The sequence below is a fragment of the Haplochromis burtoni genome, unplaced genomic scaffold (genome assembly GCF_018398535.1).
Source record: "Haplochromis burtoni strain Fernald_Lab_line unplaced genomic scaffold, NCSU_Asbu1 Contig_174, whole genome shotgun sequence".
Lineage (NCBI taxonomy): Eukaryota > Metazoa > Chordata > Actinopteri > Cichliformes > Cichlidae > Haplochromis > Haplochromis burtoni.
This window is the reverse complement of record NW_024582535.1, coordinates 820,712-833,813: the sequence shown is the minus strand read 5'-3', so window position 1 is coordinate 833,813 and position 13,102 is coordinate 820,712. Positions and strand designations below refer to the sequence as shown.

At 41.2% G+C, this 13,102-nt stretch overlaps 2 protein-coding genes and 1 long non-coding RNA gene across 5 annotated transcripts in view; 2 read left to right on the top strand and 1 right to left on the bottom strand.

The window, feature by feature from the left end:
- Positions 1 to 6,336, top strand: part of zmp:0000001267 (b(0,+)-type amino acid transporter 1) — a 23,155-nt gene extending 16,819 nt beyond the window's left edge. For 2 of the 3 annotated variants that reach the window (XM_005933868.3, XM_042225545.1), the window contains exons 2-6: positions 2,913 to 3,046; positions 5,035 to 5,164; positions 5,256 to 5,380; positions 5,494 to 5,581; positions 5,658 to 6,336. In XM_005933868.3, the coding sequence (XP_005933930.1) occupies positions 2,913 to 3,046; positions 5,035 to 5,164; positions 5,256 to 5,380; positions 5,494 to 5,581; positions 5,658 to 5,888 (708 nt within the window). In that variant the 3' untranslated portion in view covers positions 5,889 to 6,336. Of the gene's footprint in view, positions 1 to 824; positions 1,348 to 2,912; positions 3,047 to 5,034; positions 5,165 to 5,255; positions 5,381 to 5,493; positions 5,582 to 5,657 lie in introns of all 3 variants that reach the window. The other variant, XM_042225544.1, reaches the window with a different exon arrangement.
- Positions 6,337 to 6,791: 455 nt separating this feature from the next.
- adprs (ADP-ribosylserine hydrolase) lies at positions 6,792 to 11,828 on the bottom strand. Its single transcript, XM_005933867.3, has 6 exons — positions 11,602 to 11,828; positions 9,525 to 9,621; positions 8,706 to 8,913; positions 8,429 to 8,616; positions 8,004 to 8,104; positions 6,792 to 7,328 (listed from the first exon to the last, which is right to left on the bottom strand). The coding sequence occupies exons 1-6, from the start codon at positions 11,789 to 11,791 to the stop codon at positions 6,958 to 6,960; spliced, it is 1,155 nt and encodes a 384-aa protein (XP_005933929.1). The 5' UTR covers positions 11,792 to 11,828; the 3' UTR covers positions 6,792 to 6,957.
- Positions 9,356 to 12,088, top strand: LOC121815288. The gene is made up of 2 exons (XR_006054970.1): positions 9,356 to 9,560; positions 11,614 to 12,088. It is a non-coding gene; the product is annotated as an uncharacterized LOC121815288 (long non-coding RNA).
- The last annotated feature ends 1,014 nt before the right edge of the window (positions 12,089 to 13,102 follow it).

The window sequence follows — 13,102 nt, the reverse complement described above, 5'->3', positions numbered from 1 at the left end:
ACTTTCTTCACTCAGATGAGGCCCTGTCTAATCTTTTACTGGAAGTTCAGTGTTTTTTTTTTTATCTTCATGTAGCTCACGTAGATCCAGACACAAGTATACATAAATAGAACAAACACCAGAGAAAGAATTGAGGACACCAGAAGAATCCACTTGGCTTGCGGGGACATTTCCAGTAGACTAGAAATATTCAAAACAGTCTCTATTTTGAATTTTTCGTTTCTCCAACTGTGTTTTATAGAGCAGAACCTAAAATAAATCATTGTTAACGTGAAAGCTAAGAAAAAACCAACTCTGGACAAGCAGACATTCTTAAAATCTGCTTAAAAGTAGCCTCATTTTAATTTCATAGCAGTTTAATTTTGTGCACTCCTCCTATTGGGCAACAGGCAGCATTTTGTAACTGCACGTCTGTTCTTCGCTGCTGCTTCAGGGAAGACAAAAGCTTTCTGACCATGGGACATGACACACATGGGCTCAATCTGCAGAGGGAAGTGGGGCTCATAGGAGCAGTTTCCTTCATTGGTGGAACCATGATTGGATCTGGGATCTTCATTTCTCCCCAGTACGTCCTTTCCACTATTGGGAGCCCAGGGGCCAGCTTCATTATATGGTCCTGCTGTGGACTGATAGCCATGCTGGGGGGTCTGTGCTATGCTGAACTGGGCACTATCATACCAGAGTCTGGAGCTGAGTACATTTACATACTGCGGACTGCAGGGAAAGTGGTGGCCTTCATGTTCGTCTTCAGCTTCATCATGGTCATGAGGCCGGCTAGTGGCACAGGAGTCGCTCTCAGCTTTGCTGAATATGCTCTCTCTTTTTCTCTCCTACACTGAGCTTGGGACCATTATTCCTGAATCCGGTGGGGAATTTACTTACATCCTGAGGATCTATGGTTCATTCCCAGCCTTCTTTGCGGCAATCACTTTCATCCTGCTTTTGAAACCTTCCAGCATTGCAGCAAAGTCAATGACCATTGCACAGTATGTCATGGCTCCCTTTTACCCAGGCTGCCCACCTCCTCAGCTGGCTGTGAAATGCTTTGCAGCTTTTAGTATTCTGGTAGTTGCCATTACCAACATCCTGAATGTCCGATTTGCTCTGAGAGTGCAGGTGATCTTCTTGGTGGCCAAAGTGTTTTCACTCACTTTCATTGTAATTGGAGGGCTAGTGAAAGTCATACAGAGCAGCACTGTGATCGAGGAAAATTTTAATGTTGAGAATGCTTTTCAAGGAACTCAGTTTTCTTTGAACACTCTGGGAAAGGCTTTACTTCAAGGCCTCTGGTCTTACGGTGGCTGGAGCAACTTGAATTATGTGACTGAGGAGCTGAACAAACCAGAGGTGAGGCTGGAAGGGTCTGAAGTGACCTGAAATAGTAGCATTTATTCATGCTAAATTTTTCAAATACAGCTTAAAACCTGTCCAGAATGATTTGATTCTTTACTGTAAAAGATGCCTATATGATGCTATATTTTCTTCCTTAACTCTGAATTTGTATTTCAGGTAATTTATTGACTTTGTCCTAACACAGGATGTCTATAACACTCTGTAAATCAGTGCAGTTAGCTTGTTAATGTTTGACACCATGCAGCCCCACGCACACGGCGGTAACGGAGATTTGCCGCGTTAATGCAGTTATGGCATTAACGTCATTTTAACGAGATTAACGCTGACAGCACCAATAATAATATGACTGTTTAAATAGGAATTTAATATTTTTAAAGACTTGGTAAATTCTTTAAAAATACCTCAACTTATGACAAACTTAATTTATCCTTATCTTAAATGGTTAAAACTTCAGTGTGATTGTCCTTATTGTTCATGCCAGTTCATAATAATTAACCCATTTCCACTGACTGCATTTTGCAACTTGGTGCTTGGTGTTTTTTTTTCTGTTATTTTAGACTCGAGTCCTATTTAATTAAAAGTAGAGTTCAACTTTGGAGAACTAAATGGTTTAGCAAAGCATTAAAGAAAGTAAATATCCAACTTAGTTTTATGTTATTCTGTTGGACTGCTTAAACTGGCACAAGGGAGAACCAGGTCAAGTCATGTCTTTCCTCTGATAACATTGTTATGCAGATACTCTGTTACTTTCTTCACTCAGATGAGGCCCTGTCTAATCTTTTACTGAAAGTACAGGGGTTTTTTTTTAATCTTCATGTAGCTCACGTAGATCCAGACACAAGTATACATAAAACGAACAAACACCAGAGAAAGAATTGAGGACACCAGAAGAATCCACTTGGCTTGCAGGGACATTTCCAGGAGACTGGAAATATTCAAAATAGTCTCTATTTTTCTTTTTTCATTTCTCCAACTGTGTTTTATAGAGCAGAACCTAAAATAACTCATTGTTAATGTGAAACCTAAGAAAAAACCAACTCTGGACAAGCAGACTAAATTCTAAATTTTTTTAAATACAGCTTATAATCTTTGATAAAGATTCTGCTGGGAAATATGATTGTTTTCTTGCTGCTATCCTGAGAAAAATGACCACTTACCTTTTTCCCCCCTAAACTCTGAATTTGTGTTTCAGGTAATTCATTAACTTTGTACCAACATATACCCCTACAATGCTTAAATCAGTGTTTAAAGTGTCTGAGGTGACTAAAGAGGTACACGAGTTGGCATTGTTAGGATTGTTGTAATTGCAGTTCCAGCTTGTCCTGACTGCATGAAACTTGGTGCTGCTTGGGGAGCTTTTTCCCCCCCACGGTTTGGCAAAGTATTAAAAAAGTAAATATTCAATGAGGCTTTGTTTTGTCATGAGAGACTGCTTTGTTAATATGTGTAATCAAGTCAAAGGAGCTTGCAAAGAAATCAAGGTTTAGCCAAACTTTACAACCATGTCATGTCATGACATTTTATTTCATGTCATATCTTTTTTTCTTTTTTTTGTACAGGTGAATCTTCCTCGGGCGGTGCTGATAGCCATTTCTCTTGTGACTACTTTGTACCTGCTGGTGAATGTGAGCTATCTGGCAGTAATGACGCCTAAAGAGCTCATGTCCTCAAGCGCGGTAGCAGTTACCTGGGGGTAAGACAACACCTGTTCTCAACCTGATAAGATCTTTTTTTTTTATTACTTCTCCCATAGAATGGCTACCCTGAGGTACCCTTGAGCAAGGTACCATCCCCACACGCTGCTCCCCGGGCGCTGCACTGGTGGCTGCCCACTGCTTCACTGAGTGAATGGGTTAAATGCAGAGAAGAATTTCCCCACGGGGATCAATAAAAGTGTACATTATTATTATTATTATTATTATTATTATTATTATTAGAACAGGAAGCAAACCTGAAGAAATCCTCTTCTCTGTACAATCATTTGATATGTGCATTAAAATTACTGATGGTCAAACAAATGGGGCTTTTGTAAGTTGAAAATACAGACTGTATTTAAAGATGGATGTTGCAATCCTGTCTCCATTTTGAATCCTCTGTATTAGCATTTTAGCTCCCTGTCATGTTGATACCAGAGATTAAATCATCCAGTGGGATTAATAGGTGATTAATAGGCAATTTAAATCTGCCCACTGTGCAAGTAATTATGAAACTTATCTTACACAGTTGATGCGATTTCTCGCAAGACTCATCAATCCACTATAAGGAAAATTACTTAAGAGTCGCCTCCAAACACTTCAAACATAGAAGGAATGGCAGCAAAGAGCATCACTACAGTTAGGTGCTCACTTCTGGTGTCACACAAATACCAAGAGATATTGGACCCCTTCTCTTCACCGTCTCTATGTTCCTCCTTGGTCAGATCATCCACCGCCATGGTCTCTGCTTCCATTCCTATGCTGATGATACACAACTTTATCTCTGTACTAAACCCTCTACCCTGCTCCCCCACGATCACTTCTCAACCGTCTGCATGAAATAGAAATATGGATGTCAATTAACCTACTCAAGCTCAACAGTAATAACGCAGAGGTCTTGGTTGAGGCCCCTAAAGCCCTACTCCAGAAGACTGGCCATCTACTTATTGATATAGACCAGGGGTAGGCAACTGCAGGCCTCGCGTGCCAGTTTCCTGCAGGTTTTAAATTTGTCCTTGACCCAGCACAACTGATTTAAATGGCTACATTACCTCCTAAACATGTCTTGAAGTTCTCCAGAGGCCTGGTAATCAACTAATCATTTGATTCAGGTGTGCTGACCCAGGGTGAGATCTAAAACCTGCAGGACACAGGCACGCGAGGCCTGGAGTTGCCTACCCCTGATATAGATGGTTTCCTCATCTGGCCTTCCTTCAACGTTTGCAATCTGGGTGTCATTTTGGAACTCTCTCCCATATGAACTTCTCAACAACCCGTCACTGGAGTCCTTCAAGAAACTTCTCAAAATTCACCTCTTCAATAAAACCTTCGATCTCTAAGCCTTTTTTATTTATTCTGTTTTGTAAAGCGTCCTTGGGTTTCTTGAAAGGCGCTTTACAAATGGTAAAATGGTAAATGGCCTGCATTTGTATAGCGCTTTTCTAGTCCCTAAGGACCCCAAAGCGCTTCACACTACATTCAGTCATTCACCCATTCACATACACATTCACACACTGGCGATGGCAAGCTACATTGTAGCCACAGCTGCCCTGGGGCGCACTGACAGAGGTGAGGCTGCCAGACACTGGCGCCACCGGGCCCTCTGACCACCACCAGTAGGCAAACACGGGGTTAGTATCTTGCCCAAGGATATTTGGCATGCAGCCAGGAGGCAGCCTGGGATCGAACCACCGTCTAATGTATTATCATCATCATTATTATTATTATTGTTATATAGGCAGAAGGGGCCTCAGAACAGATGTTTGTAGTGTTAAACCTGGTCACACCAGCAAAGGCCCCATTCAACACCTTTCAAGACAAATATTACATTGAGGTGACATCACATCCTGTCCAAAAGGTTTATTCCTAAATATGTCCACAGAAGATGTTTTTGATTTAATTTGTTAAATTACTGAAATGTATATAGAAAAGGGTTGATTGATATGCACTACAAGATTTTTTTATAATACAAACGGTTTTCATGCAGGAATAAGGTGCTGGGCAGCTGGGGCTGGGTCATGTCTGTGGCCGCAGCCTTGTCAGCTTTCGGTTCTCTAAACGGGACGTTCTTCAGCGGCGGCCGTGTGTGCTTTGTTGCTGCCCGGGAAGGACACATGGTAACAGTCTCTCTGTCTTATAAGAACACACACACCTGTTTAAAATAAAGCTACGTGCAGATTTTCACACAGACCAGTGCTGGTTTTGCAGCCAGATATTCTGTCCATGGCCCACGTCCACAGACTGACTCCATCTCCGGCGCTGATCTTCACCACAATAATCTCTCTGGTGGTGCTGATTCCTGGAGACTTTCAGAGTATCGTCAACTACTTCAGGTGAAGGCTGACTCTATTTCTGCTCCATTTCTACTTTGTTTGGTTTTTTTTTTTTTTTAGCACACATTGCTTTTTTTGTTTGTCTTTAATTTCTCTTCCTCTGCCGTTTTCAGTTTTAGCGCCTGGTTTTTCTATGCCATTGTCCTGTCTGGGCTCATCTATCTCAAAATCAAGAAGAAGGACCTCCCAAGGTCGTACAAGGTTAGTGTCATCATTGTTTTCACATTACATGACAATAACATCTTGTCCTCACGCCTGGTTATTCCTCTCCCCACAGGTTCCCATTGTAATTCCTATACTGGTCCTCATTGCAGCGATATTCCTCGTGCTGGCACCCATCATAGACAATCCTCAGATTGAGTACCTCTACGTGGCTTTATTTATCTTAAGTGGCATTGTAGTCTACATACCCTTCATCCATTACAAGCTCTGCCCAAGAGTGCTGGACAAGTTAACAGTGTTCTTGCAGCTCTTCTTAGAGGTCGCCCCTGCAGACAAAAACCTGTAATTTCTACTGAACACACATGGATAGCATCTTTGATAACATGCAGATAACTGAAAGCTACCAATAACATAAGCCTTTTTCCATGAATTATCCTTACATGTTAAATTACATCTGATAATGCAGTGTTGCTGTTTTATTTAAAGGTACATTTAAAGTGTTTTACTTGCATTTTTAAATTGATGTTATTGTAAATTCACAACTTTCATTTAAGCTCATTGTAAAAGATCGTTTGCAAGATGTTTAAGTTCAAAATTCATTAAGATTTACAGGGGGACACAAATCCATATTTGTCATTGAAAAACATTGATTATCTTTTTTTAATACAATAAACACTAAAACACGCTATAATTCAGCATTGCAGGGGACCTTACAGCTCTGCCATTTACTGCATGTCAGTCATACCTTGCTGTCACTTTATAATCAACAAAAAAATAAAGTATTTCAAACATATCAGCGAACTTAGTGCTCCTGACATTTCCTGATTTCTTGCAATATTCAGATTCTGTTTGTATTCGTCTGTACTCGCTACAAGTTTACGTGAATAAGCATCACAAAAGCATCTGAATGGAGCAGATCTTCATGAAGTAGATGTGCTTTTTGGGTCTGAGAACACTCGTACAGATGTGTGAATTAAAAAGAAAATAAAAAGTTTATTAAATATTTTTCACCAAATTGCTAAAACAAGACATTGTCAATTTATAGTGCAACTTTCACGAGACAGGACATAAATCAGGGGAAAGCAAGGAAAAGAGAGCGTGTATGAATATGCTGTTTATTCATATTTAGACCACTTTTGGATTGGCGTTCAGAGAAGTTTGGCAGTTTGTGTAAAAGCCACATTCTCAAAATTAAGACTGGAAATTTTCTTCAGCTCTAATTTTCAGATACCTAATAAATTTCATGTTGACAGTTTGGAAAAATCACTTTCTTCCTCAAAGCTTAAATTATTTAATACCATTAAGATCCCAAAAAAAAAAAAAGCTTTTCCAAACAAAACAAAATTTAAAGTCATTTTTTTTTTACGTGTTCTTTATGTGTGTGAAAGTCTTTTAATGACAATCTGACTGATCCATCACTCTACTCCAGTTTTCTTCTCTGTGCCATTAGCAGCAGTTGACCTGTTTTCGCCACTCTGCTCGCCTTTGCCCCCCAGTGGTGACTGGTGGTACAGCTTGTAAAGCCTCTCTGCATACTGGTCTGCATCCTCCACCCCCTCACAGCATCTTATCCAGGACTGAGGGATGGTCTCGATGCCATAGTGGGCCCCCGCGATGGCCCCAGCCATGCAGGCTATGGTATCAGTGTCCCCTCCCAGCGCCAGGCTGTACGCTATCGTCCTCTCCACGCCGCCGTAGCTCTCTGGGAGGCATTCCCGGGGTTGCAGGCAGTGGAGCACACAGAAAATTGCAGTGGGGACGGAGTGAAGAGCTGCAATGCCATTACCTGGTAAAAGTCACAAAGAGAGGGGCGTGTTTTTGTGGTGGCAGTCAAGAGAAACAGGAAATGTCATGTAAAAAGGGAAGTGGATCGGGGCCTTATTGCACATGTGGCTTGCTCCCTAACCTCCATTAATACTTCCTCATATACTAAAAGATAAATAAGATGGGGAAATTTACTTAGAATAAATCAGGAGAAATATATCTAAAATTTTAAAAAAATATAGTAATGGTGGGTTTTTTTTATCATGTTCTTTGTCTTTATAGTGTTTATTTGATGATGGCTTATTCAACCAAGTTGGTAATAACCCCTCTGTATTAAATTTTGCTGCCCCTCTGATATTCAGCTCCCAACAGCAGTGTCTCACTGTGGGCGTGGCAGATGGCAGTAATAGTCAGAGTGGTGGTTTTGAATGACTGATTCTGTAACAGGGGCACGGTGGTATGAACAAAACTGGGCAGGCTTCATGAATCTAAATGTAATTTTGCATGTACACTTCCTAAAAAAACCCAGATCCAGATTCAGATTAACTCTTAAAGTCACCTCTAATTTTAGATCAAACCCAAAATCTGTCAATAAACCTTTCTTATGGAATTCTTTAAATAAACATTTCCGTAATCCTGAAAACAAACAAAACCAATCACAAACCCCTCCTCATCAGCGATAAATAATCATACTGACCCAGTTCAGAGATGACTTCCTCTATGCTAACTTTGCTCCTGTCCATCAGGTCTCTGATTCGGTGGAGACGATCACAGAATGGCTTCTCTGCTTCTTTTAAACTGCAAAAGCATACATTAAAAATATATACATCTCACACAGCATGAAAAGGGATGTTTCAACTTTTAAAAACACATTTTGAAAGACATAAATCCCTCCTAAGGTTGTTTTTTCTGACTCAGAATTAGCCTTTTGATGTGAAAGTTTAATTTAAAAAGTAATTGAGTCTGAGTTACCTTGTATGACAAAGACTTGTAAGATAAATGTCTATTATGCTTCAGGGAATAAAACCTCAAATAAAAAACATAAATTACAGAAAAACTACAATGTTTTCCTTTGGAGGAAAAACCCTGTTCGCGTTCGCTGCCTCTAACCAGTCTACTCACATTCTTGCATCATTGCGTGCAGTCTCATCACCTTCCACTTCCTCCATCTCTTTAATTAGCCTGCTGATGAACTGGTGAGGCAAGTCCAGTGCCCCCTGCAGAGACAGGTGCACAGCTAACGCTTGCAGCACCGCCCCATTATAACCCAGAGAGCAGGAGTGCGTCAGCATGGCGCCCAGATGGGCAAACTGCAGAGAAAAAGAGCAAATTTAAAGATGTTGTTTCTATCCGATCCATTGGAGAGAGAAAACTCAACATTCAAAAGACCCCTACTCACCCTTTTAACATCAGACAAGTCCGGAAAGGCCAGGGCAAAGGGAGCTGCTCTCATGGCCCCTCCATTTCCAAAGGAGCCCCGACCGTTAAACTGGTCCCTCGCTGGCTGATACACGTCATTTAACTGGGGGGATGAGAGCTTCTTCAACACCTGGATCACTCCAGCACCATAACCACGATGTGGGGATGCACTGTACTCCTTTGCAAACCTAAAAATGGTGAGTCACCGAGGTAGGAACCATCATCAGCTTACCCGAAGAGCCTTTGGATCCATATTTAACTCCTTAAATCAATTTTTCCTTATTTTCTATTATATATACACACTGCTCCAAATGTGGAGCCTCACATTAAACGTGTGCAAAGTTTCCAAAAATTTATTTGTTGCAATACAAATAACACCTGTGAGACAATTTTTCTACTCTTGGCTGTGTATACAGAAGACTCACCCTTCTGCTGTTTAAACCTTTTGTTTACAACAGGGGTAGGGAACTCCAGGCCTCGAGAGCCGGTGTCCTACAGGTTTCAGATGTGTCCTTGATCCAACACAGCTGATTTAAATAGCTAAATTACCTCCTCAACATTTCTCAAAGTTCTCCAGAGGCCTGGTAATCAACTAATCATTGGATTCAGGTGTGTTGACCCAGGGTGAGATCTAAAACCTTCAGGATACCGGGGGTCGAGGCCTGGCGTTGCCTACCCCTGGTTTACAAGGAACAACCAATCGGAGGAAAGTTGGCTTAATGCAGGAGAAGGAAGGAAGAAGATGATGGTGAAGTGATTTTAGGCTTATTTTAGATAAAGATGATGATGATTCTTCTACCTGCGAGCCATGTCGTGCTCATCAAAGCCAGTCCTGGTGAGTAGAGACTGAGCCACACAGCGTGCCATGGCTGTGTCATCACTGTATTCAAGGATACCTAAAACACAAAAACATAAATACACACATTTTAACAAATAATAACAGTAATTCCGCACTGGAAATAAACAGCTAACACCAATTTAATCATCCTGAAATTGTAATCACTTTATCGCCTAATCTAGTGGACTGGCTGGAATCCTTAGCCAACAAAGATACCAATATAATTTGCGGATAATAAAATGAACATATCTACAGATGGTGATTGTTTACACAGGAAAAATTAATAGTTTAATTTACTCATTTACCCTGTTACTCATATAAGATTTAAATGAACTATAACCAAGCATATTTATAGAAATGCAGTGTGGATGTATTTTTGCTACTTTCTCAAAGAATCCTGGCTACAACAAAAAGAAACTGAGGAGAATACCTTAATGCAAAACATGGTCTCATCTCACTTCCTTCCCTAAAGAGACAATCAGCAGCCTAAACAGGAATCACAAGGCCCAATCAGTGGGGCTTTACACAGCATTTGTTCTGAGATCTGATGAGATGAGCAGAGACGTCGATGGACTCAGCACTCTTCGCTGAGCCCGTTAATCAAGTAGTAAAGATTTTTGTGCCTGTAAACAGTCGATGAGAAAAAGTAATAGCCCCAGTTTCTGCAGGATAAATAATCTAGTGGACATCATGATCCTAATTATCTAATATTACTGGATCATAATTATAGATTCATTGTGTATATCACTTGTTGCTGGAAATATAGATTATTTAATTACTTAAAGTCATGTCTGCCAACATTTAGGCCTTTTTCTGAAGGGAGCTGGGGTATTTAAAGTGTTCTTTTTCCAATCTAACCGCAGCATATTCATCTGAATGTTACACGGTATAACATTGAAGGTTTTTTTTAAGTAACTATTTAGCCGCCGAGCCGCTACCCCCATGGCCTACTCTGGTTGACCCGCCCCATCGAAATGCACCAAAGAAGACATGGATGAAACAAATCCAGGATGATTTGAAGGCCCTTCGACTTGACCTCGAGCAGGCAAGAACCATCGCCTTAGATCGAAAAGCGTGGAAGATAATCGTTGGTCAAGCAAGAGAACCTGCGGCACCTACAGCAGCGTACTGGTTGCGCGGCAGACCACCGCCGCTGGTCGTCCGCTAAGGACAAGAAGATTTAGCCGGCACAATTTACACCCTGTAATTTTTTTTTATTATTATTTTTGTACTTTGTTTGTTCCCAGCTCATCCCAGCCAGTCAGTCCAGATCTGATTTTTGTGAAAATTGTTATAATTAAGTTATGCATTATTGGTTTCAGAAGCTTGAGGAATATCTCAAAGTCTCATTCTTCACAGTAATGACAGATGAAATGGTAAAGCAGCAGATAGGATAGCAAGCTAATTCAATTGACAGTTAACCACCCATCTGTCTGCACAAAGATTAGGTTCCATGTCTAAAAAGAGACACCTTAACCCAGCCTTAACCCTGCACTCTAGTTAACAGCCACCAGGGGCAATACCTGGAGTTTCCAAAAGACTTCTTATTCTATAGAAGGTTGCGGGAAAATGCTCTTGCTTCTGGTGGTACCTTATGCATATTTTACAGTATTGGGTATGCGAGTTTCCATACAGATTTCTACATGGACAGCTTCCCCAAACATGCCCTCATGCAGTCCTCCAAAATTCCAACTGCACATTGGTAAACACAGATGACCTATTTATCAGTTGAATGCTGATTGGTTGACAAGTTAGCCAGAATAGGTTGGATTTATTTTATGAACCATAATCATACACGAAACATGGTAAAACAATGTAAGAGCAAATGTATCTTATAGAGCAACTTTCATTTCAGGGGGCTAGTGCCTCCCCATCCCCCCCCTTGGAGAGACCCCTGCCGGTTTGAGACGTGATCTTTTTTTCCCTTTCTTTCTTTAGTAATTTCAAACCATTTTGATCCCTTTAAGCTACTCTGCATGTCAGCTTTGCTTCACGGTGCAGTGGGCTTGTTATGAAACCACCTCCTCCTCTCACTGACTTGTTCCTTTAGTTTCGTCGTCCAGGCTGCTGAGGTGCTGCAGCACACTCTCCATGGGAACCTCCTCCGCCCCTTCAAACTCTCCTCCGATACAGTCTCCTAGCACACCTGCGACCAGCGCTCCCCTGAAGCGGGACAAAGACGCCGGACCTCCCGCGGCTGCCGCCGCTCTCACCGCCGTGACTGCCATTCATCCGACGGGGAAAATGACTTCCGCCTGCTCGTTTCTCCGCTGACCCTACTCCCAGACAGCTGGCGAGCGGATCCAAAGCAATCCACAACAACAACAAACGTCGACCTGAAGCTCTCTCTGCACGGCTTCCGGAAAACGTTCAGATCACCGTTTGACCCCCGGTGAAAGTTCGCACATAGAAGTGCAGCCAAGCAGAGAAGACCTCCATTAGACGACAGCATTGAGTCTGATCTAGTTCACATATTTCTATGCAATGTATACCGAAACTGCTATAATAAATGTGCATGAACTTTATACAGTATTTTTCTTAATCGGCATCAGGTTTATTGACCAAGCATGTGTTCACAAAGAATTGGTCCGTGTCTTTTTGCTCGCAATTTACTTCACAGAAGAGACACCTGACACTACCGACAACAGCCACATGAGCGAGACATTAACAATGGTAGAACTGGCCTTTTAAAAATACAGAAATTAACAACAGTGAAAATCATAATCAAATCAAAATTCTAAATAAAACTTCTAGATACTTATTGGGGCTCACCAGGACATAAAAGCTAGATCTAATTATTAAAATGCATTGAAAGTTTACAGGGTGTGTGTGTGTGTGTATGTATGTAGATAGATAGATAGATAGATAGATAGATAGATAGATAGATAGATAGAGCGAGCAAACACACTAATACTTACGGTAGGGTCGTACATTTAAATAGCTCGCCCCTGTCGGACAGGAGATGCAACCTCTGAAAGGATGAACTGCAGTGGGCAACTTTAAGGAGAGAACTGTTATAGTAAGGTGTGCACCTCCAGATAAGCCTCGGTGCTCCTTTGGGGACTGACTGTCCAAGTTTGTGGAGAATTATCTGACTGATTTCACGCCATTCCTCCACAGATATCTCCTTATTTTGGTGTTTTGATGATGGTGGTCGAAAGGGCTTTCTAACAAAATCTCTTATTAATGTAAAACTGGGTTGACAGCTGGAGACTGAAGGCCGTGGCACATCATTCACATCATGTTTATGTAATCCTGGGAGTGATTCTCCATTAATAATAGGTGATCAATCAAAACGGCTCTGCGCTGATTTGCACTGTAAGGATCAGGTTCTTTAATTTGTCACCCACCTGACAGTATACTGACACATGCACATAAATATCCACTGTGTTACCAAACTGGGGGAAAGGAATATGGAGGATGCGTAGGAATGATGAAACAAACGCTTGTCATTTATCTTCAGTAAGAATTGCAGCATTTCATAGTCACTTACAAACAGGGTTTACCGTAATCACCACAAAATAGCAGCAATAAAAAAA